This window comes from Castor canadensis, chromosome 7, assembly GCF_047511655.1.
Source record: "Castor canadensis chromosome 7, mCasCan1.hap1v2, whole genome shotgun sequence".
NCBI classification, from domain to species: domain Eukaryota; kingdom Metazoa; phylum Chordata; class Mammalia; order Rodentia; family Castoridae; genus Castor; species Castor canadensis.
In genome coordinates, this window is record NC_133392.1 from 163017318 (window position 1) to 163039514 (window position 22197).

Consider the following 22197-nt stretch of genomic DNA (forward strand, 5'->3'; position numbering starts at 1 on the left):
CATGGAAAGCAATTAAAAAGGAAGATTTTTAAATTATTAACATTTGGTGAATTATTCAGGCTCATGGTGCCTGAGCTGCCCTGGGGGGCAGTGCCTTGTGCAAGGAGAGGAAATCTGCCCCCTTCTCAGAGTCCTTAGCCACCTCCCACCAGAAAAGCTGGGCTCCTCCCAGCAGAGCTGGGACCTGTGAAGCCAGAATGTAGCTGTCCAGTGACTCAGGTCCTGCACTGAGTGCTGTGGGAGTGAGGAGGACCCCGCACTGGCCACATTGCCCACAGTGGGGCAGGTGAGCCTGCTCAAGTCATTACCTCCAACCCTCATCTGGAGGAACTGGTGGGGATGTGGTCCCTGGAGATAAGTACTGGGACGTTTAGGTCAGGACCTCTGGCAGTCAGGTCTCATCATCCACCCACAGGGGCCGGGGACTTATGGTGCCAGTTCCCAAATACCTCTCCTGGGGTAGGCCCAGTGCATAAGGTGGAGAGGCGACTAAGGGGGCACATACCATGGCTGGGGAGGCCCAGGTGGTAGAGACGCTGGGGGTCCTCAAAGGGGCCAGCCTCACTCAAGGCTGACATGAGCCGGTGGTAGTGGTCTTCGGGAGCCATAGTGGGCCCGAACTCTGGAAGCAGCAGAGTCTCTGTGTTAGGGGAGTACAGTGGGTAGGGCTGTGAGGGGGATTTGCCTTTACAGCTGTTGAAGAAAAGGAAGGGCCTACTCTCTTAGAAACCCCATACAAGGTCTAAGAGATCCTTCCGGACTCAGTTGCTCCTTCTCTCCTCCAGTGCCCTGCCCCTGACTCCCAAGTCAGGCTCCCACCTTGGGGGGACTCGCTTCGGGCCTTCTTCTCTGAAGAACAGTCGCTGGTGATGTGGGGAGAGCAGCCCAGCCTCTTGCCCAACAGGTCACCTGCGGAAGGTGAGTAGTGCCACCCTGTGTCTCAGGGCTTGGGGAGGAGGGATGTGGGAAAGGCTGGTGGGCAGGAGCTGCCCCTGCCTCAGCTCAGCCAGGAACCCCAGGCACCACCATTCAGGATGCCTTTGCCCATCCTGGGGACCTAGGTATTCCCAACAGCTGGCCAAAGGACATGACGGGACAGAGCATGGCAAGGACACGGGGCAGTTATCCCTGGTGTGGTATGAGTGAACAGAAATAATGGGAGGTTCATGCTAGTGAACCAACCAGTAGCTGCTACTGACACTAGGCAGTCTGTTCTCTCCTGCAAGTCCATGAGCCTCCTCTGCCCTCCTGGAGAGAAGATGCCTTCACCTCCTGGGACAGAGGTGGCTGCTGAACAGGTATGGGAAAGGCAAGTCAGAAAAGCACACCTAACACTCCAGCCTCTTCCACTCAGGTCCTCCCAGCCTTGCCACCAGAGGCTCAAGACCCTCCCTGAGTGTCTCTTCTCTGCTGCACTTGGTCTTGGTTGCATACCTGCCCAGTGAGGGTCTGGGGTCCTGAGGGCTTCCCTGAGCAGGTCATATGTTATGTGCAACCCCTACATGCCAGCACTAGGATAGGCCCAGCCCCCCTATGTCTTCTCTCGGGCCCACACAGCATACCCTACATTCCCCTACTTCCTCCTGAGCCCTTGGCTAGGAGACTGGGGTCTCTTGCAGAGTGGTGCTGCCTCTGCCCTTCCACATCGTCATGAGCAGGGGGAGGCAGTGAGGGGCTGCCCCCTGGGTGACCCACACCCTCTATGATACCTCAGCAAGTTAGGTTTCCAATCCTGTGCCCCTCCCAACCCAGCTCCAGAGCCTAATTCCTTTTCTTATTCCTTTAATCTGTCATTTTTATCAGGCTAGGGAAGTGCGGGCCCGCAAGAGTGCCGATCAATCTTCACATTACGGCTGACAGAATGGTGCTAATAACTTATTGATCTCAGCCACCTCACTGCCACCAGTTTGGCCAGCTAGCCCAGGCCCTGCTCCAAAGAGAGGGACAGTCCCCACTGCCTGGATGAGGGGTCCCTCCAGTGATGGATTAGGGCAGATGGACTCAGTGGATGATGGAGGGCACTGGGCTGCACTTGGGGTTACAAGCAGCATGTCAGAGCCCAGCAGGGAGGAGAGGTGGCAGCAGAGCAGGCAGGGAGATGGGTTTCATTCCACACCTGCTGCCCACACCCCTGTTCTCGCATGCCCTTTCTACGGTTAGGCAAGGGCTCCCTTCACAACAGTCTGTTCCCAGTTCAACAGTGGAAGATCCTCCTCTCCTTCCTGTGGGGGTTACTGGGGCTATACTCTGCTCTTGGAAAGCTGAGTCAAAGCTGATCCTGGGGTGGGAGTGCCTCACATGAGATCCAGTACTATGGCTGCCTTGAGGGTGCCACATTCACTCACAGATACCTCTGGGGAAGCTGGTGACAGGAACAGGCAGTATACCCAGGGGCAGATACCCAATCACAAGAGCTACTCTGAGTCCTTGAACCTCTCTGACCCTTCCTGCCCAGGACCCAGGCAGCAGTGAGTATCTGCTGGGCTACTGGAAGATGTGGTAGCAGGCAGAGACACCCCCAGGGAGAGGACAACCCCTGTATGCAGTGCCAAAGAAAACAGAGTGCCTGGCCAGGAGCAGCAGATGAGGACATATGGGTGAGTGGTGGCCCCAAGCCTGTGTATGCACAAGCACACACACTCACATGAGTCCTTGTCACCTGAGGAGGTCTCCATGTTCAGGAACAGGGGAGGGCCTGCAGGCTCATAACATCTCAATCATTGTGGGGCTCCCTCAGCTTGGCGATCGATGTGGCAATTAGATTTTATCAGCCTGCTCAGCGCCTCCACCAGGCCTCCATCCCTTCAGAAGCAGTCCCCTACCCCAGCCCACAAAGCGTTCCAGGCACATGATGTTCTGATAGAGGTGCCTAGGGTGGTAGACCACACCCACTCAGCCTTCCTGAGCACTACAGCCACCCACTGGAAACATCCCTACCTGGGGGCCCAAGACAGAGGACCCCAAGGTCCCCTGAGACTCACTATACCCCCAGCCTGCTCCACTGGGAATACCATGGTCATGGGCTACCCTGCCCTCAGCTCCTGTAGCCTCCATAACCCAGGTTCCTCGGTAGTCCAGAGTCCCTGGGCCAGTACCTTCTGAACCCCTGCTGTATATGTCTGGGACCCCAGGGAGGCAAGACCAAGGCCAGGCATGCTTTGTGGGGTGAACATATTTCTGCCCATTGTGAGCTGTTCTGGGGTGAGTATTCCTAGCCTCTGAGAGGCTTGCTCAGTGTCTGCCCCTGTGAGGAGAGGGTGGTGGATCTTGGCCACTCCAAGCCCGCCCCAACAACAGCCATAGTGGAGCCACCTCCTCTGCAGCCTGTCTGCTGGCTGGGATTAACACAATTACTATCACATGGAGCCCCAGGGGACAGCGGCCTCACACCTCCCACCTCCTCTGCTGGCCTCCCTGGCTGCCAGCCAAGATGTTGAGAGCTGCTGAGCAGAAACTCAGGGAGGGAGGGCTGTCCTTGGGCTGAGTGGCTGTGGCTCCACAGCCCCATCCTCAAACTGGGGACCCCTGGGCTCCTCACCTGTGGGTCTCAGGCCAATCTCCACACTGCCTCTCGTGAAGTCACAGCGGCTTGGATGCTCGGGCATAACGAGGTGGCGGCTTCGATGTATGCTGGATATGAGGGTGGGGAGGTTGCTGTCCTGGCTGCAGCAGAGCAAGACAAGACAGGCCATGAGCATCAACACAGGTCATAAGCCTGAAACAGCGAGTGCCTGACCAGTGCAAACATGGGAGTACATGGTTCAGGGATGGTGCACACAGTGTGATGATGCTATGTGCACACCTCTGCATGGGGCCTGTGATGCTGCATGTGTGCACACCCACCAAGCAGACCAAAGTGGAGCAGAGACCTGGCACTTAGACCCCACCACAGCTCCCAGCTGGCTACAGAGCCAGGGTGGCCCCTCCTGCCATCATTCTCTGCAGAGGGAACAGCCCTGTGCCCTGCTCCCTGCCTCGGGCAGCCAGGTGTCCTGACTCCTGCAGGACAGGCCCAGAGAAGACAAGTTGTCACATGTATGCTGCTGGCTCCAGCAGCAAGAACATGGCAAATACCATTTTGACTAAAACTTGCAAGCATTCAGACCCTGGTGTTTTCAAACAAGGCAGCAGGTTCAGACCAAAGTTCTGAAGCTGACAAGACCCATGTTCACACACACAGTGCAAACAGGTACAGGTGACAGACACACAGCCCATGCCCACTGTGGGCCCAGGACACACTAGGGATCACAAAGCCCCTTTGGCTTGGAATAAACATGCATTTAACAATTTGTTCCCTCATGTCTTGCCTTCCTGCTGAGTCAGCTGAATCCTCATCCATATAAAGCCCCAGAGAGGAGAGGGTGTGGGAAGGTGGCAGGGGGCACCTCACACCAGGGTTCTGTGAGCACCCCCACATCAATACAGAAAGGAACCATAGGAAACCAAAGCCAGGTCAGGGCAGGAGCAGCTGTACCCAGCACCCAGCACAAGCCCTTCCCAGCCCACCTGTGGCAGAGCAGCCTCCTCAGCAGTGCCGGTGCTGGCAAAATCTCCAGGCAATGACCTGGGAACCAACCCTGAACCTCATTAAATAGCCCCCGGCCCCTGACTGGACTGACTGGAGCTGGGCTAATCCAGGACTGGCCCCTAAGCAGATCAGTTTCAGCAGCAGATACCCCAAGAGGCCCTAGCCCTGAAACCCAGAGACCCAGATGCAGTTCTTTCCCCACCCCCGTGTAGGCCTGAGGGCAGAAGGGGGAATAAGTACTTTATGGGATTAACTGGCTCATCCCCACCATCCTCATACATGCGGGGGTGTCAGAGAGAACTGCTATCCTCAGCATAGAGAGGGAGTCATGAGCTGGTCCAGCACAGGCTTAAGCAGCCACAGAGTTGCTCCCCACAAGGACCCTCTTCTGGTGTCCCTGACATCGAGAGGTGAACCGGCTTCCAAAGACTCAAAAATGAGGGCAGAAAGTCTGCTCTCTGTGAACCCAGCCTGGCCTGCAGTAAGAAGGTGAGGGCCATTGAGCAGCTGCCGTCAGCTCTTCCATACACTTGGGACCACCAGGCACTGAGAGGAAGAAGGGGGGCCCCATGGGGCAACAACAGGTGGGAACAAGACTTGCATTTAGCTTCTACACTAGCCTCTAACTTTGGTGGTTTGCTTCTTGGGCACCAAGGCAGCCTGGCACTAAAAATCTGTTCTAGGCACTTGGTTACTCACTGAAAAAATTATGCTGGTTTTGTGCAAAGATCAGCAGATACTCCACACAACCAGATTGAAATCCCATGATTTGCTCTAGGTATCACAATGGGGGTTTCTTGAAGCCACAAAGCACCTTCCACACCTACCACATACTGGAGGAAGCCCACAAGGGTCTCAAGAGGCTATATTATGAGGGGACCTGGGGGTCAGGAAAGAGCCAGAAGACTACAGGGGGAGGGGTGTGGGTAGGCCAGAAAAACAAGAGGACTGGCCCAGTGCCCCTCCCAGGGCTCCCCCCTCAACACCTTGCAATCCAGGCTTGCCTCTCTCCCCACCAGCTTGGGGGGCCTGGGGATGTTAGAGACTATGGCAGGGAAGGCTTGCAGGGTAGCAGGAGTAGCCCTGGGTCTCTGCTCATCCAAGCAGGCAGGTACAGAGATGGATGGTCAGATGGATCAATGGAAGGAGGCAAACAGACAAGTGGAGAGTGACAAACAGAGATGAATGCACAGACAAGAGTCTGGAGATAGAAGGACAGATGAACAGGCTGAAAGGATGAAACAAAGAGCCAGGTGGGAGTAGCAAGACAGCTGGCCCTGGCTGCCTGCAGCCTTCCCTGTCCAGATGCTGGGCCATTAGCAGATGACTGTCAGTTTTCCCTGGCAAGTTGTACCTGACTCTCCAGCTGCAATCTTCACTTTGGTAGAATCCAGAAAGTTATGCTGGCCTTCAGGGCCTCTGTAGGACCAAGAGGCCACTGATGTAGGCCTGGCCTCTCTGAGGAGCACCAGGCTACAGTGGTCAGTACCATGACAGATCCTAAACTGGACACAGGGCCTCCCCACCAAGGCCAGGTGGACATGAGGAGGTGGGAGGAGCCAATCTTACAGGGGAGGCCCAGCCACTGGGTTCCCTACAGGGCCTGGCTGACAAATTTATCCTGTAGCATCCGGAGTAAAAGGCTCATAAAATGTCATCAATGTTCATGACGGTTCATAAAAATGATCAGTTGAGCTGGCAACTCCAAAATGAGGTGGAAATAAGTTTAAAGATGTTTTTATTGTAATTTGGCTCCAGGATCCAGACATTTTCAAAGACATAAATAATAACACATCTGGCAGGGAGCCAATTCTTTCCCTCCTGCAGCCTGCCAACCCTCACAGCTGTGACCACAGAGACTGGTCCTCCCCTGAGGCCATAGCCCCCAGGTTGGACATTTCCTGTGGCATACCCCTGGAGGCCACAGGGTAAGACTGGACCCCACTAGCCAGAAACCACAGCTGGGCTCTGCTCATAGACTGACAACCTCCTGCTTCTCAGGAGCTAGTAACCTGGGTTCCCCAGCCTCTTTGCCACGCCTTCATTTTCATGTCTTTGCTACATCCTAGATTTGCAGCTCCCATCCTACTTCCACAGCCACTTGAATCCATGTGGACCTATTAAACCCCCAACCTGTCAGGCAAGGGGGGCTTTCAGAAGCATCTTTTCAAGACACACACCTAGTCAATTCTTTGCTCAAGAACTTTCTGTGGCTCCCCCTGCCTGGAGGACAAAGTCTGTCAGGGCTAGCATCCAAGGCCCAGACCTTTATAGCCTTTCACTGGGCCAAACCTGCCAAGTTCTCCCCCTCTCTCCCTCTTCGTCCTGTTCCCTCCCTCCCCTCCCCCCTTCCCCTTCTCCCTCCCTCTCCTTCTTCTTCCTCTCTCTCTCTCTCTCTCTCTCTCTCTCTCTCTCTCTCTCTCTCTCTCAGTGCTAGGGTTTGAACTCAGGATCTACTACTTGAGCCATGCCCCCAGCACCTTACATCCTCTTCCATCATTCCTCCATAGTTTTGTAGACTCCTCCCAGCTTTCCCTAGTGAACTCCTACACATCCTTCAAGACCCAACCCACACATCAGAATTCTCACATAGCAGGAGGGTTGGAGGGGGAGGTCATGGCCTCATTTTTAAGCAGATGGGTGCTAGTAGACAGTCCTGTGGGGGTGGGGGGCAGCATGCACTATGGCTCCAAAAACTGGCATGCTCAGAACTCTACCTGTGCTGGTCCCAAGGTCTGGCACAAGTCTGTACGTGGCTGAGATAGGCATTGTGCCACCTGATTCCCAAGCTGAGCAAGAAGCACACACAGAAAATCTGGCAGAGTCTGGACCCACACTGGCTCCCATTAGCAGGGACAGTGGACAAGACAGGAGACCATGGGCAGAGGAGAGAGGACCAGCAAGTGGCTTAAGGATTTAAAAGCAGGCCCAAGGGAAGCAGAACAAATTCCTTGGTGCCCATACAGTGTTGGCAAAAGCCTAGTCAGCTTGGACTCCTACCTGCAGGACGTCTCTCGAAAAGAGATGTTCACATCCCAGTGAGTGTGGACTCTGCAGGGAGAGAAGAGGGGGATCAGTGTGGTTCTAGGACCCCGCCTGGATTGCACAGTATGTGTGACCTGCCTCCAGTGCCCTGATGCACCAGCAGCTAGGGCAGTGGCTGAGGAGTGGCCCCCTATGCTCAGTTCAGCCTGCTGCAGCTCCCACCAGCCAGGCAGGAGCCAGTGCCTGGCCTCACCAAAGACTAAGTGGAACAGTCCTGGACCTTGCCCCCCAGAAGAACCCGTGCTAAGCTGGGAACTGATGTTTCCTCTGTACAGTACTCATTCAACTCAAACCAAATTCCTAGTTGCTGCAGCTGCTCTGGCCAGTGTGGAACCACTTCAGAGAGTAAACCCCACAGCAGCCACCCATAGGAGAGTCAGAACATCATCTCAGGTAGGTGCAGGCCCCTGCCCCATTGCTGCTGACCCTCCATCCAAAAGTGACCCCTGCACAGGACAGGTAGGAGGGGAAAGCAAGACCAGACAATGAGAGGAAGCAGCTCCTGCTTATGCACCCCCTGGTCACAGCAGCATCCCCAGAAGACCCCTTGCCTTGATGCCTTACCCCTAAGGGAGCCCTGAGTCTTCTGTCCTGGCCCCAGATCAAATACCTTTTCTTCATGATATGGATGTGCGGGTCATCCTCCTGCTTCAAGCCTGGTTGCCGCCCACAAACGGGGCCACTTCCATCCCTGTCACCATCACTAGTGGAGAAGCTGGGAGTCCTCTCCTTCTTCAGGGCACGCACAGCGGGCAGGGTGATTGTCCTCTTGTCTGCCAGCCGCCCCCGGTTCTGGACAGGTAGGAAGAGGAGGTTAGGCTGCGCCAGGCCCTAAGTCCCAGCCTGGGTCAAGGTGCAGGGGTTGAATTGCTGCAGGCTAGCCAATGAGAAAGGGCATTGGAAGCCAGCAGGCTCCAGCCCAGCTCTGCTTTGCAGGGTCAGCCTGAGGGAGAGGTGCTCACAGCTGGTAGACCCTGCCTTCTTGGCTCCCTTCTTGAGTCTGCTGGGGTCTGTGTGTAGCCTGGGGCAAGGCTCTTAGGTTGGTCCTGATGGATGAACAGGAACCTGTGCATGTATCTGCCTGAAATCCTGCCATATTCTCTGCCAGTCCCTGAAACTGACACTTTTTTTTTTTTGTGGTGTTGGGAACTGAACCAGTGTAGGCTAGACAAATGTTCTGCTACTGAGTTACAACCCCAGCGCTCTTTTCTATTTTGTTAGCACCAAGCAGAGACCAGCTCAGGGGCAGCCTGGGACCTAGGGGAATTGATGGCAGCTGCCTGAGTCACTGGTCCTTGCAAACTGTAAGCCTGGCATTCACAGGTTGCCTGAAGAGGAACTCTGACCAGCCCAAATCTTTTGTCCCATGGGCCCTATATGATAGAACTTTTCACAAAGCTCTTTTCTCTTTCCCCCTGCACCCACACACAGTGCAAGTGTGGGTGCCTTTAGCTGGGGGCTCTGTGTACATATAGCTCATGCACATGTACCAGTGGACAGACATTCAGCACTGCACAGAGCAGTGAGTGAGTGCATGCTCTATCTCTGGGCCTTTTTTAGCTTTGTGTCTTTGGGTCTTTTTGCCTCTTGGGGAAAAAAGGTAGTTCATTAATTATTTTTCAGCGGGCAGGCTTTTTCTTATTTGTTAACAGGTTGCTGGCTTGGAGTGGCACAGCCCTTGAGAATATCAAATTTCCTCTCTTCAGTCTTCAGGGTCTCCTTGATCACCCACCCCCAGAGGTCCTCACCACACCCATGAGCTTAAGGAGGAAGGGGGTAGGGAGGGTCCTGCCCCTAGGTCATTCTAGATCCAGTGATGGGCTACTGTGCAGTATCCTTTCCTCCAGCGCAAAATTATCTCTTCAGACACAGAACTACCATCACGTCCAGAAGCAAGGCTCAGTCTGGGCAGTACCCTCTTCTGGGCACTGCAAGCAAAGGTCTCCACTGCACCTGCCCTCAGGGATCTGCTGGGGCCTGCCCAAGATACCATTCCTTATCCTCTGCCACGGAGTTGGTGAGATAGACCCAGCAGCACTAGGGAGGGTGGGGTGGGCCACTAGGGTCTAATGGCAGACCTGAAGATGATAGGGTCTATTCTATGCCCCTTTCTGGCCATGGCCCTGCACTATTCCAACAACAGCAGAGTACCCTTCTGCAGGGGTGAGTACCCATCTATGCCCTAGGCCCTTGTCAGCCAGGCACAAGGCATCATTTGCAACAGCCCCAGCATTTGGTATGCTCTGCCCTTCCTCAGCCTGCCAGAACCTCAGCAGCTCTGCACTCTGTCCTCTCCCACTTTTCTGCTTTAAGTAAAATATTCTTTTAAGAAGAAAATGAAACATTTCTCTGTCTCTCATCTGTGGGACAGGGAAGAGGAGGACGTGAGGGCTATGAGAGTTGGAGGGGGGCCAGAACTGGCTGGCTGGAATGGAACCCAGGCTGTTGCCAGCACCATGACAAATAGAGCCCATCACTGAAGCCCATCATCCCCCTGCCATGCCCTGAGGGTACCTGGGGTAGGTGGGGGGGCATCCCATGGGGAGGGGCACTGAGAACCCAGATGGCTTCCCTGGCCCTGCCCAGATCCTTCCTCAACTGGACCCCTGATTTGAGAACTTGGGCTCTCATTAGACAGCAGGAGTGGGTACCTTGTACATGTCTCCTAAGCCACATACACACCCATATTCTGCCCCTGGAGTATCTGTGATATAGATACACAACTGAGGGCCTGGCATGGGTGTAGGGAAGACAGCATCAGTGTCCGAAACGTAGAGGCTGGAGAGAAGGGGGACCATAGGGTGACCAGGTTCAAAAGAGGCAGGTCCAGGTCTGAGTTGTTCCTGGGCAATGACAGGGAATCCCAGGTAGGCAGCAGCCTCAGTTCTCTCTAAATTACAGGGTCCCACTCAAGGTGAGGGGGTTGCTGACGATGGGCCCCAGTCACCTGCTACCACCTCATGTGGGAGGCCTCAGAGGATGGCAGGTTGAGCAGCAGGGCCCCTCCCACCCAAACAGAAAACAGACCCCCGAGTAACTCAGGGCACCCCTCTCCAACTTCAGTTAATTGCAGGGGTACAACAGTGGAGACCCTGGCTTCTTATGCTGCGGGTACGGTACAGATGACGGTGCAACCTGCCTGTGGAGTTCTTATGCCATCCGCTGGTGGGAAGTCAGTGCGTGTGGTGGCCTGAGGTTGTATGGGGATTTCCAGTCTGCCCAGGCCATGGTTCTCAGGACCCACGAAGAACCCAGAACACCCCACACCCAGCCCCCCTTCCCCAAATAAACCTAAGGTAGGGCTACCTGGGTCCTCTGGGCACCTCTGCCTCTCCTGTCCCTTCCTGCAGGAGGGAAGTGAGGTGGATCCAGGAACAGCAGCCCTAGCCTAGTGACTTGCTGATTAGCTCTTTCCTCTTAGGGGCTCTAACTTGGTCCCTCTCCAGAGGCAATTTCCTTTTCAGATCAATCCTCCAACTCTCCCTGCCTGGTGGTGAGCATGCTTGCTCCTCAATCTCTCCTGTTTCACAGGCCATCAACGGATTGCCTATCTTGGGGGTAGGGGTCCTCCAGCCAGCTGCCAGCTCTCTGGATGCACACACTATAAATACTCTTACTCTGACCTGGCTCTCTTACCAGGACACTTAAACATCAAGGCTCTTGCAGGGCAGGATCCAGCCCTTAGCACCCCAGAGACACAAATCACTCACTCTCATGCCTGAGGCCACCCCAGAATGCATTTCAAGTCAGCTAGCACTGTTATACCCCAGAATGAGCCCAACGCCAGAACCAGCAACTCTCCTAGCTGGGCCAGATGGTGACCTCCAGACCTGAGCCAGGGGTGTCCCCAATCCCAAGTTGAATGACACTATCCAGAGGGAAGATCCTGGATCCTGAGCTGTTCCCAGGACGCCAAGATAGGGTGTGGAGGGACAGAATGCTGCAGAACAGGCAGGACCCACTCAACATCCAACCCTGGAGGGTTCCTGCACCTGGGATTCCTTCTCCTTTCCAGGTACAGGCTTGGAGAACACAAAGCAACCCCCCAGCCCATTTGCCTTTGGGAGGCTTCCTCTAGGAGCACACATGCAGAGTTGAGGTTAGGAGTATAAAGGGGAGGAGCAGCACCCCCAGCCCCAGCTTATCTCCTGTCTCACCACTGGCGAGGATATTCGACAGCCGGGACAGTCGCAGATCGGGGGGTGCACCTGAAGGATCCCTTTGGACATAAGCGTCTTCAGACTTTTCCCTGCCAGGAGACCAAGTAGAACCCATGAATGAACAGCCAGGCATAGGTAACATCGGCATGCGCCGGCGCTTCTGCGGCAGAGTCAGCAGCAAGTCCCCACCTCCAGCAGGTGCAAGAAATTCACCACAATCTCCCACACTAACGTCTGGCAACTTCCGAGCCTGCCATCTGCCCCACCCTCGCGGACGCGGCTGGGAGCTGTTGGGCTCTGAAACTCAAGTCCTGAGCAAGCGTCCTCCCCTGAGGAAGGGCGGCCCCTTCCCGCCCTCGGCACCCTCCTCCCGCCCTCCATCCTCTCCAAGCCGGTCCCGCGGGACCCGCGGCAGGGTGGAGGAAGGTCGATTGGGTAGCAGGTGAGCGTCGCCGGAGGGACAGGGCCTGCGTTTTCCCCTCAAAGCAGGAAAGGGGCAGCTACACGGGGTGCGAACCTCCAGAGCGAACGAACACTCTTGGGTTCGTTCCTAACTTTCTAAATCCAGTGACTGGGTCAGGCCCTCCGCGTCGCACCTTCGGTGTCACGATCCAAACAGGTCGGGCTCCGGTACTCCCACCTGCCTTTGCAGCCTCCACCAGCGCGCACTCGCACCCTGGCCGCATGTGCTCCCCTCAACTCCCGCCGCACCCGTGGCTCCGCGACCACGGAGAGGCGTCTCTCCCAGCTGGTCTCCCCCGAGTTCCCGTAAACTTCCCCTGCCTTCAGTCCTCGAAAAGACCTTTATAGCAAGGGAGCTGCCAGTGGGTGGCCTGGAGCCCTGGGGCGCAGTGGACCCGGCTGGGAGCCTGTGGAGGCCAAGCGTGATCTGCCGTATCTACTAAGTCGACTATGTGGGGGCAGGGGTGGGGGAGGTCCCCAAGGTAGACCTGCGGCTGCAGCGCCCCCTCTGGGTTGAAATCAGGTTTCCCAGGTGGCAGAGTGGGGGTTCCGGGACCCACGGGTCCCGGGGAGGGAAGGAGGGACGGCGGCGGCTCGTGCCCCCACGGCGGCCGCACCTTTGTGGCGGATGCTGCGCTTCCAGTCCTTGGCCGTCTCGCGGCCGCTGACGAACTGGAACTCGTTGGGCGTGAGCCACTCGCCGCGGTGGCGGATGGACGGGCCCTTGCTGCCCTGGCAGAGTTTGCGCACGTAGAGCAACGCGCGGTTGGCGCCGCACTCCACCTCGATGCACGGCTCACCGTTGTCCAGCAGCGGCTGGAAATCCGGTGCAGCAGCCGCGTTGGCTGAGAATCGCTCGAGGGCCAGCGGGTCTCCAGGCAAGTGGAGGTGCGGCGCGGCCTCGTGCAGGCTAAGGTAGGCGCGCGGGGGGCGGAGCGGCGGAGCCAACAGTGCCTCGTAGCCCGCGGCCGAGGCGGGCAGCGAGGCGGCCGGGGGCAGGGCTGCGGCTGCGGGCAGTGGCGCCAAGTAGCCGGGCAGCGGCGGCAGCGGCAGTGTGGCCAGGGTCGGGTGGAAGGTGGCTAGGGCCAGAGCCAAGTCTTCGCGGCTAGAGAGCTCCTTCTTGACTGCCGGCATGGCGCGCCGGTGGTCCCTCAGCTGGCTCTCCGCCGCCGGCACGACTTACTCTGGCCGAAGCTGGAGTTAGCTCTCCCGGTCGGGGGGCTCTGGAGGTGCCCACCCCGCCCGCTACTGCGTCCCGGCGTCCGCAGCTGCCGCCACTGTGCTGCCCACCAGGCCGTCCAGGACTGCTGCCCCACCGGCTGGCGGGGTTTCGGCGGCCGGAGGCATGGTGGTGCCGGAGCCGCTATTGATCTTGGCTCGGCTCGCCCCGCGTCGCCACTCTAGGACCCTGGAGCTCCGCAGGGCGTCGGGAGTCCACCTGCACTCGCGCCCCAAGGCAGTCGGTGGCCCGTACGCTGGATGGAGCTGGGCTGAGCCAGGCAGTGAGGCGACGCAGAGTCGCCAGTCCCGCGCCCTGCCTGGGGTCCCAAGCCCCCGCCCCGCCCTGCTTCCCGGCGGCGCACCCGAGTCCACTGGCGCGCGCCCGCCTCCCCGGCGGGGACTTGGGAGACCCGCCGCCGCCGCCGCCGCCGCCGCCGCCACAACTTGGCCCATTTAAACGGCCCCGGCGCGGCAGGCGGGCTCGGGCTCCGGTGGGGGATGCGTGACAGCCGACTGGGCTCGGGCGGGAGGGGGTGGGGGTTCGAGACAGGACTGCCCTGGGGTGGTGCATGTTGAGTCCATGACCCCAAGTGGGGCGGAGGTTGGGGGCAGGATGCGATCCAGCCTAGTAGGGCTTTTGCTGGAGGACGACTAGATGGTCTCCCCACTTCTTGGGCAGGTTGCACCTTGGGCAGGGTGACTGCTAGGTGCCTCTGCATATGCAGGGTCTGAGGTTTTGGGTTGTGGATGGTTTTGGTTACTACCCACTCAGTTAGTGCACTTGATCACTAAGGTCTCTTTATATCTCCATTTTACAGATGAGGGCCTGAAACAGAGAGGTGGAGCAAACGTCTGATGACACACAACTGTTTCAGATGAGGATGTCTGCTTCCAGTACAGTGTCAAAACCATGATGTAGGGCAAAAAGATGCCCTACATCTTTTTGTGTTGATGATAGATCCTGCTGTGGGTGGGGAATGGGGCAGCTGACCCAGGGAGTGTGTACACCAGCACATTTCTGCCCCCTCTAGACAAAACAATGGGGAAGGGGAATCTGCCACACCCATGTCCACCTTGGTGCCTTGCAGGGGCAGGTCAGTTGGGCCAGTTGCCCAACTGATCAGTTTCCTGCAGCCCCCTCCCTCCCCGAAACACACTGGCCTGATTTTATATGGAATCTGGAGGGAGTGGCATGAAGGGAAATTGAGACCCCAGGGCGCTGATAACAGCTGTTGACTGTTATCAAGCAGAGAAAGACCTGCTTGTCTTTCTCTGGTATCTCCAGTTGAATACACTAGAAAGTGGCCCAAAGCCAACCCCTGTCTCCTGAGATCACCCCTGGCAGGGCATCCCCGTGAGCATGATCACAGGCTTATTTGCACAAGAATCTCTTTTCGTGGAGGGGCTGGGGAGTTGCCCCTCCCCTTTCCTAGTGACCCAGCACCAGCTGGCATAAAAGTGGCCACTGGCCACCGGGATCACTCTACTTTCCCCTCACTGACTAATGCTGCCACCTCATCCCAACCACCCGCCACCCCTGGCTGACCTGGGGCTGAGGTCTGTGCCAGACATGCTTTGCTTAGACTAGGAATGTTGCTGGGAGCCAGAATACCACTTTTGAGCCTTTGACTGGGGTTGAGGCACCATGTGGGGAGGAGGGTGACCCTCTTATCCTCTCCACTATTGGCTCCCTCACCCTGTCTGCAACCTAGACACCAGCACATCCCTGACCCAAGGTGTGACAGCCCACAAGCCCCCTTGCCACCTTGCATGGCCTGTTTCTTGCTCTAAGGTAGATGCCTCCATGTCTAATGGGTGCATCTCCTCAACTTGGAGAAGTCATCACGTTAATGGGTGGTTGTGGCATACACAGAGAGGCCATCAGGTCTGACCACAGGCCAACTGTTGGGCCAGTATGTGCCCACAGCCCTGACCCTACAGCTTAGCCAGACAGCTCCCCTGTCACAGTTTCTCATGTTCCTCTGCACCTGTGTGAGGAGCCTGGGTCTCTTGACTCTTACCCTGTGTCTTTGGGACACAGATCTGAGAAGGTAGCTTGCATGGCCCTGGGCTGATGGAACCCCCGCACACTGGCTTCTTTCATCATGCCCAGCCTGGCGCCTGAGCTGTTCAGGAGGGGTGGAGGGCCCCCACCCACTCAGCCTAACCGCTTATCAGTCTTGCTGGCCTATCCCTTCCAGGGTCCCTTCTTGAAAAGACCAATTGGGTTCAAAGCTGGAGGACCTATCTGGACCTCCTCCACATCTTCTTCGTGGGAGCAAGACACCTCTGTCCCAGACCAAGTTTCCTCATTGGGGACATCACACTGCCTACACCTGTGTCCGGGGCAGGACATCTGGACTCCACTGTCCTCTGCGCTTTTCAGATCGGAGTAGAGGCCAGAGAGACAGTTTCCGGCTCTAAAATCATCCCAAACTACAGCCCCTCCTTCCACAGCCCCTCCTTCGCCAGCGAGGCCCCGCCTGCCAGCCGGGCGCCTAGCTGTCGCTGCTCTTGATCCCCCTGCTGGTAACCCTCCGCCGCCGGGCTGAGGCAGGAGCACCGCTGTGGGAGGAGGAGGAGGGTCATAAATAACCTCGGAGGCGGCAGCTTTGGGGCAGACGGGTGACCCGAGACATCCTAGGGGAGAAGGGTCACAGGCCCCTCGCTGCCTTGACCCATCGGGGAGTGCCTGGGTTCATCCGTTTATTAATCAGCCATTTACTGAGCCCAGATTGGTAGAACCCCAGGAAGAGACACTCAGAGATGGGGTGAGGTGTCTCTTAGCACACTGGTGCCAAGTCAGTAGGTGTGGGCGAGCAGAGGCCTGGCCTGCCCTCAGCCTTAGCCCAGGGCCTCTGGTGATTGGGGCTGAATGTGGAGCAGGCTCAGACCCCCCCTTCAGGGCAGGGAGACAGGCAGGGACAGAGATATGGGCCCGCAAGTGTGGACCCAAGGGTCACTGAGCTGTGAGGAGTCATACCTGTGTACACAGGTGCCCAGCTACTAGCAAATGCATGCATGCACACATGCTGAAAGTATAGACAGCAAGCACAGGTGAGTCATGCCCTTCACCTGTGTGCCACCTCATCAGCTCCTGAATATGCATGCATAGGACTGCCCACACAGGCAAGGAGCTTCGCTACAAACAGCACAGATGAATTGCAAATACTCCAAGACCTGTACATAAAGCACACAGACACCAGACCTGCAGACACCAGCATCAGACAGACCCAGGTCCACAAGGTCTTCTGCCAAGACAGCATGCCAAGCTTCTTGGCAGCACAGTTGGACTATGGAGGGTTAACCTAGAAGGTCAAGGGTTAGTGGCAAATCAGCTGGGGCTCCCTCAGACATTTCTGCAAAGAACCAGAACCTCCTGGAATGTGTCCCAGTTAGACACAGAGGAGCTTCCTTTCTGAGATCTGCTGAGCTTCTGGCTGACTGAGCTTGCTACAGGCCACATATCTCTCAGGATACATAAAGGTGTTTCTAAGACCTGGCTGTCTACTGACCCTGACCTCTGCCCCCTAAAGGAGTAGAGATGACTCTGAGATCAGTTTCCCCACTCCTGTGGGTGTGTCAGCAAGACTGCCCTTCCAGATGTGCACATGCAGGGACTCTGGCAGGTTCTCACAGGGATATGCAACACAGGTACATCACTTTCTGTGCACTGACAGTCACCGGTCCTGTTTGAGTGTGCTAACACACACAGTAACCCTGATATAGCAGCACACTGGCAAACATATGCTTGGCATACCTGAATGTACCCTGATGCACCAGAAACTGCTGCTCTGTCAGGGATCCTCAGTAACCACTGGGTCTGCAAGCTCAGCCCCTTCCCTCCAGCAGGACAGACACCTATTACTGGCCACCAACAGTGCCAGGATAGCCCCTGCTTAGGGTAGCCTTCCTGGTGCTGTGGTCCCATCTGAACTGGGGCTATGTCGAGGAGACTGAAGCAGGTAGTGCAGAGGTGAACTGTGGTGGCCTGAGCTTAGGTCCTCCTGGTCAGCAGCCTCATAGCCCTGCCTTCTCTGCCCTTCTCACTCTACTGTCTGCATTGCTTTGGGCAGAGGTCAGCCCCCATAGAAGAGTGTGTTCAGCTGGGGGCTTGGCCAGGCTGCCAGGTGGAAAAAGAAGAGGGTATCTCAGCAGATCCTTCCATATAGCTTGGAGGCCAAGAAAGCATGGGGGCAGGGTGAAGGGAAAAGGAAACATCTGAAGGAGTAAAGGGCTGTCCCAGACCCACCTCTGAGAGCTGCTCTGGTTGCATATTGAACTCAGCAGCTGTGTACTGGCCATCCTACTAACTTGGCTCACAGTAGGTTTCAGTCAAGTCTGAGGGCTGCACATTAGGGGCCACCCTACTGTGGCAGGGGGTGGGCCTAGCTCTCTGAGCCATTCCCAGCTGCACAGGCCTCGTCTCCAAAGCTTGTAAGAGGTACCCATACCTCTTCATCATACCCGGGAGAATCTCCTGGTGCGTCTGAGGTGGACATCCTTGGTTTTCAGTAGGTGCTGCCCAGACTGGGTAGTGAGGTCAGAGTCTAGGGGTGCATGGGTAGGGTGGGAGGCTTTGTTCTCCGTACCCTCCCAGCAACACAAAATGGTACAAAGGCCCCATGGACATGACTGGGGCAGGCAGGGTCATACTGTGGAGTGGCCTGAAATCCTGCATCCCTAGTGCTGACTACCCTAGGTTTCCTGATATCTGTCAATGATCCTTTCACAAAGGGCTTTCTCTGTATGCCAGTGAGGGTTTGTAGGGGCAGTTTTGTTCACTGGGCCCTAGAGGACAGATCTCAGGCCTAGAGGAAACAGACATGGAATCTTGAAATAGAGAAACCAGCTAGAGTGGCCTGGTGACAGCATTGACTGCCTCCTGGGTAATGTCCAGTGCATGTGCCACCTGCTAGGAGGTAGGCCAGCCCCAGAGAGCTGAAAGCATCCCAGGGGCAGATCCCAGTGCACCCCAAATCCTACCATGTGCCACATGTCCTTGACCCAGCATGGGCTGTGTGCAATGTGCAGCAAGGTGTATGACATGGAACAGCAATATGATTCAGGTGTGAGATACGGAACAGCAAAGTGTGCACAGGCACTCAATGCAGAATGGGGACAGGGTCTGCTAATGCAGGGTGGGAACGTGTACATGGGCACCTGACATGGAACACACTCCATCATATGCAGCACCAGTTGCTTCCAAGGGAGCCTCATGATGGCTGGAAGCAGCTGGGCCTAGTGCTGGACACTGGAGACTTACAGGGAAACCTCTTCGGTCTCTTCATATAATGAAACTTGTACCCAAATGAGTACAGGGCTTCATCATGTTAGTTGTTGCATATTTTAGGCTTTCATTCACCCCCAGGGCCAACGGGATACTACCCCTGAACCAGGTGCACTTCCCTCACTCCCATCACTTTGTCAGCATCAATTCTTTGTCATGTTGGGGATTTTCAGAGATAGCAAGCTCAGGTAGACAATGGGTTTTGTTTCTTGCCACAAGTCAGCTCCAGGCTGGCTTCCTAAGGTGCAGATGGCGCCTACCCTCCACCCCCTGCCCACCTAAGGCCAAGTCCTGGAGCCCATTGCCAATGGATGGCATTCCCTGGTGGACTTTTGGGGTATCTTGGTGGGTGGGTATCCTGTGAGGGCTGCCTGAGTGTGAGGGCCAAGCCTTTGGGGTCATCTCATCTTCTGTGCTGTGCTGAGGGGTCTCAGTGGGGCAGCCCTGGATACTGTTGGATGAGAACAGGATGCCTGTGCTGCACAGCCCCAAAGTTCTGTACCATGACCTCTGGTTCAGGACCAAAAGTGGGTGGGGGGAGGTACTGCACAGACAGATGCTCAAAGTCTCATAGCCTGCTTCCCACTACTGGTTCACCATGGGAGGAGGGGCACACACTTGTTCATGCTGCATGTTTACACACCTGTATACACACAGGGTCTCTATTGAGACTGTTACTCTTGGGTGCCCAGCCTGGGGTCCAATGTGGCTACACTCTTGGGGAACAGGCTTACTCTGGTGTTGGGGAGGGGTCTGTGGACATTGGGATCCCAGGTCCAGGGGTTGCCCAGGTCCCTGAAGCCTGGCCTGTGGTGACAGGAGAGACTCAAGCCCTGGGCACTTTCTGGGTCTTGACAGTGCAGGAGGATTCCAGAGCAGAGGCTCCCGCCCTACTCCTCATTCCAGCCCCCACCTGCAGCAGTGAGGCCAAGACTAATAAAACACCCACCTCGCAGGAGACAGCTTTATCTTGTTGATCGGAAGTCTGCCAGCCCAATTTATGATGAGACATAAGATCTCCAAATCTGAATTTATGCACCATAGTATAACGAGAGGTCAATGAGATTGAAAGTGGGCTCATGAGAGGACCACAATACGCTCACTCCACCAGCCTGACTCCTGACCCTAGGGAAGGATGACGCAGCTCAATAGCAAGACCAAGGGGGAGGGCAGGTGACACCCCACCTGAGAGGTGCACACAGAAAGGGGGAGACAGAGGAACATGGGTAGGGCTGGCCCTGGGCCCTGGCAGGAACATTAGATAGGCTGGCTTGGATCATTCATGCTGAGGATGATGACAGGGCAGAGGAGCTCTTTCCCCCAGAGATGGGGGAGTTCCTCCTAGTCTCAGACCTGCCCACCATGGGTGGCCTTGGCTCTGAGAACAGTCATAGACATTTCCCACCCTGGCCTGGGCTCATCCTAGAATGGGGTTCCTGTGGGTCCAGCTCAGGGCCCCCAAGCCCTCCATCAACATCACGCCTGGAGTCCTCTGGGAGAGTGAGGGAGGGGCGGCCCTGTCAGGGGCCTGGGCACCCAGCCAGCAGGAGGTTGGCTCTCAGCTCAGGGCAGATCCTGACTTCAGGATTTATACAAATAAATGAAATGAAGAGTGCTGGCAGCCCTGATCTGATTACAGTCATTCATTCTCTGGTCGTTAATAATTTGTGCAATAAAGGATTGCAGCCTCTCCAGCGAGGGGGAGGCTGTGGCTCAGCCATCCCTCGGCGCCAGCTGCAGGAGCTGGAAACATAAATTATTAGTTTCTTATCGCTCTGGACGCCATCACTCACGCTGCCAGAGCCTGGCGGGAGCTGGTGGAGGTCCCTCTGCCTGACTCTCCTCTGAGTGGCTGCTTGTCCTGGAGACACCCTTTGTCACCCCCACCCCAACCCCTCAGGGAATGATCACCCTCCCCCAGAGGCTGCACTGGCATGGTGTGGTTAGTGCTTGTCTTCTGAGCCTCAGACTCTCTGTAAGTGAAGCCAAACCACCCACGGTCCATAAAACAGCCTCATACACCCAGGCACACACCTGCTCAGTAGGGGTTGGGGCCCTCGACATCCAAAAGTTCACCTACAGAGGCCTACAGGCCCCTTCCCAGCCCCTGACCAGGGAATGAAAGTCCTGTCAGGCACACCTGCAGAAATGACCTCACCATCTCCCTGTGCCAGCTTCTGGTCTGCTGCATGCAGAGATCCTGCATGGAGTTGGCACCCTTGGAGGCTCTAGTGCTTGAGCTGGAGGGTGGGTCCAGGTGGAGCAGTGGGAGACTTCTGGGGTTTTGAGGACTGTGCTCCCTGGTTTTTCATCTATACCCTCAGGTGGAGCTTCTGAGGCAGATGGAGTTGGGGTCTGAATTCAAAGACTACAGACCAGAGAACTCCAACCTTAGGTCATGACAGAGGTAAGTGTTGTTCCCTCCCACCACCATGGTTCCCAGCCTGCCCAGGGCAGGTACGTGTCTCCACCCCCAGACTGAGTAAGGCAATACTGAGATCAGTCTGGGAAGCTGAGAGGGGATGTGGAAAGAAATGGGGTGGGGTGGGCAGTGGGAGGGGTGCACTGACATCTGCCTCCTGCCAGAGAAAGTTACTGGACACAAATTCTTTGATGTGCCTCCTAGTCTCAGTCTTCACTTCCTGGGGGTAGGAGTGACCCCAGCACTGCCTTGCATCTGTGAGAATGGCGATGCTTGTGAGTAGAGAGGCCTGTTGCCCAGAAAGCTGGAGGCTGTGTGCCCAGGACTCTCCTTCCACCACTTCCTGGATGTGTGACTTTGGGAAGACTTTAACCTCTCTGTTCAAGCTGTAAAATGGGAGTGAGAATTAAGGGAGGAAAAATCAGTGCTCAGTGGGCATCTACCATATGCAGGTATCCCAGACATGCACAGGAATGGAGATGGCTCACTGCATCCGTGGCCTGCCACCTCCCCACAGCACTGCTCCAGAATGTCCACACTTGCCACATCCCATCTGCCCTCACATCCTGAACATCTGGATGTAGTTGCAATGAGTGATGTGACATGCATCCTATCAGGCATGTCATTTCTGTGCCACCGTCAATTGACTGATTGCCATTCTCCTTTTGGGTTGTGATTTCCTACTATCTTGTGTACCTGGTGAGTCATGATTGGGTGACAGGGGCACTGGATCTTGTGCTATTTTTGTTCTAGACACCATGAAGTCACTTGGGAGCCATTTGGTTCTGTCAGGTCTTGCTCAGAAGCCTTGTTGGGAGGCCAGAACAGCATTTACTCTAGGGCTGACTATCCTGCCTCACTGTGGCCCTGTGTGGCCCCTGCACAGTTCCAGCTGCATGATCTCTGCACAGGGCTCTCTTTGTCCTCACTGATAGTTCTCTCCTGGCCTGTCAGTATGGCACACTTCAACTAAGTTCAGCTGCCTGCAGGTCTCACCCTCTGCCTGGCTTCCCTTGGCTCCCAGCTCTGGCCTCCTCCTCTAGGGAGATCCCCAAATTTACCTGGGTCC

The 22197-nt window shown here is 56.2% G+C and overlaps 1 protein-coding gene and 1 long non-coding RNA gene across 7 annotated transcripts in view; one reads left to right on the forward strand and one right to left on the reverse strand.

The window, feature by feature from the left end:
* The window catches only part of Samd11 (sterile alpha motif domain containing 11), an 18032-nt gene extending 4209 nt beyond the window's left edge, over positions 1 to 13823 (reverse strand). For 2 of the 6 annotated variants that reach the window (XM_074081652.1, XM_074081651.1), the window contains exons 1-5: positions 12813 to 13823; positions 11731 to 11822; positions 8184 to 8365; positions 7529 to 7579; positions 3539 to 3663 (exon numbers count right to left, since the gene is read on the reverse strand). In XM_074081652.1, the coding sequence (XP_073937753.1) occupies positions 3539 to 3663; positions 7529 to 7579; positions 8184 to 8365; positions 11731 to 11822; positions 12813 to 13329 (967 nt within the window). In that variant the 5' untranslated portion in view covers positions 13330 to 13823. Of the gene's footprint in view, positions 1 to 505; positions 641 to 819; positions 910 to 3538; positions 3664 to 7528; positions 7580 to 8183; positions 8366 to 11730; positions 11823 to 12812 lie in introns of all 6 variants that reach the window. The other 4 variants (XM_020162485.2, XM_020162484.2, XM_020162486.2 and 1 more) reach the window with 4 other exon arrangements.
* On the forward strand, positions 12976 to 20318 carry LOC141425060 (uncharacterized). Its single transcript, XR_012450171.1, has 3 exons — positions 12976 to 13110; positions 14235 to 14331; positions 15618 to 20318. It is a non-coding gene; the product is annotated as an uncharacterized lncRNA (long non-coding RNA).
* Positions 20319 to 22197: the final 1879 nt, after the last annotated feature.